Source organism: Poecilia reticulata, unplaced genomic scaffold, assembly GCF_000633615.1.
Source record: "Poecilia reticulata strain Guanapo unplaced genomic scaffold, Guppy_female_1.0+MT scaffold_2295, whole genome shotgun sequence".
NCBI classification, from domain to species: domain Eukaryota; kingdom Metazoa; phylum Chordata; class Actinopteri; order Cyprinodontiformes; family Poeciliidae; genus Poecilia; species Poecilia reticulata.
In genome coordinates this window covers 1-1,380 of record NW_007617024.1, presented here as the reverse complement: position 1 = coordinate 1,380, position 1,380 = coordinate 1, and the positions used below count along the sequence as shown (strand labels likewise).

At 33.7% G+C, this 1,380-nt stretch overlaps 1 protein-coding gene across 1 annotated transcript; it reads right to left on the bottom strand.

Moving 5' to 3' along the window:
• Nucleotides 1-403: 403 nt before the first annotated feature.
• Nucleotides 404-1,374, bottom strand: LOC103461561 (complement C1q-like protein 2). The gene is made up of 3 exons (XM_008403834.2): nt 1,303-1,374; nt 770-901; nt 404-687 (listed from the first exon to the last, which is right to left on the bottom strand). The coding sequence occupies exons 2-3, from the start codon at nt 870-872 to the stop codon at nt 404-406; spliced, it is 387 nt and encodes a 128-aa protein (XP_008402056.2). The 5' UTR covers nt 873-901; nt 1,303-1,374.
• Nucleotides 1,375-1,380: the final 6 nt, after the last annotated feature.

Sequence of the window (1,380 nt, the reverse complement as noted above, 5' to 3'; positions counted from 1 at the left end):
AATTGCAATACTTTAATATAACAAAATAGACCTGCAGAAAGAAATTACTAATAAAATATCTTACATATGCATAGTTGTATGCTCTATATAGAGATTTCCCTTAGCTTTGATTTTATATCTCACAATTTTGTAATTTATCATTGYTTATTGAACTCTGAAAACTGAGTGACTTTGTTAATATTCTGTCCTAGAATGCGGCTAGATTCGCCCTTTTTATTGAGCACCTGCCCCTTTAGTGGTCTCTGCACGGCCCTGTAAGTGAGATTAATGTAAATAAGTTCATGAAATGAACTACAGTCAAAAACACATTTTAGAGTGTAGCTTAAAGTATGGATCCAGTTTAGACATGATGTTATGATGATGCAACATTTTTTTCTTGAAGAAAATCTGGACTCCTTGATCCTCACATGGTGAAAAGCAGATGACCACTGAAGGTTGTGTGATGATTTTGGTTGTCATAAATCCTTGAGTTTTCCCACTGACGCAAAAACACAACGTCTCCTACCTCTAACAGCAAAGTGGCACTATTACCASYMYTAACACWGWGAGAAGMCTGATGTTCATATCCAATAACRATATGTTCTCCATTTTTAAATAACGCAGCACCTGAAGCGTGTGAAGCATGTCCATKTCCATAGATAARGAACTCAAAGTGGTAGACTCCTCTCACTGGTGCAATAAAAAACCCTGGGGAACACGTTTTTATGTTTTAGTTCAATTTTATAGTTTCCATAAATAATACCAATCATAATGTAAAAATTTCTGGTACCTGTATYTGGGTTGTAGGCATTTCCAATGTTTGCTACAACATGCCTGAAGACCAGATTCGTCTGTGCGTTAAATGGTCCAACGTCTCCACTACCTGAGTCCATCAAGGAGGCTGAGAAAGCCACTCGACTCACTGTGAGGTCAAACAAGTGGATTATGATTTAGAAGTTACTTATGATCTAAAAAATAATTTCTTTAGAAAAGCATTTGAAAGAATAATAATAATAATAATCCATTTAATTTATAYCGCACTTTACATTAGCAAAAATCTCAAAAGTGCTACACAGTGCAACTAAAATCATAGATAAAATCAACATCATAAAAATCATAAAAAAAATCATCCACATTAGTCAGTGTTATCTTCAGAACATTTAAGTCTCTCTTCTTCTTTAACACGATCAAATTAAATCCTAAAATCATTCAAAACTTATTAGTATCCAAACAATTTAAAACTTGATTAACTTTATTTTTTAAATCACCTTTGGTGACTGATAGGATTGTTACATCAGTGAATTTATTTTTAATTTCACAAACCTTCTCCTTCTTTCCTCAGAATCTCCACTTCGTTTCCTGTGTTGTTTGCCTTGACTTTAACACTGATTAGTTCCTCTG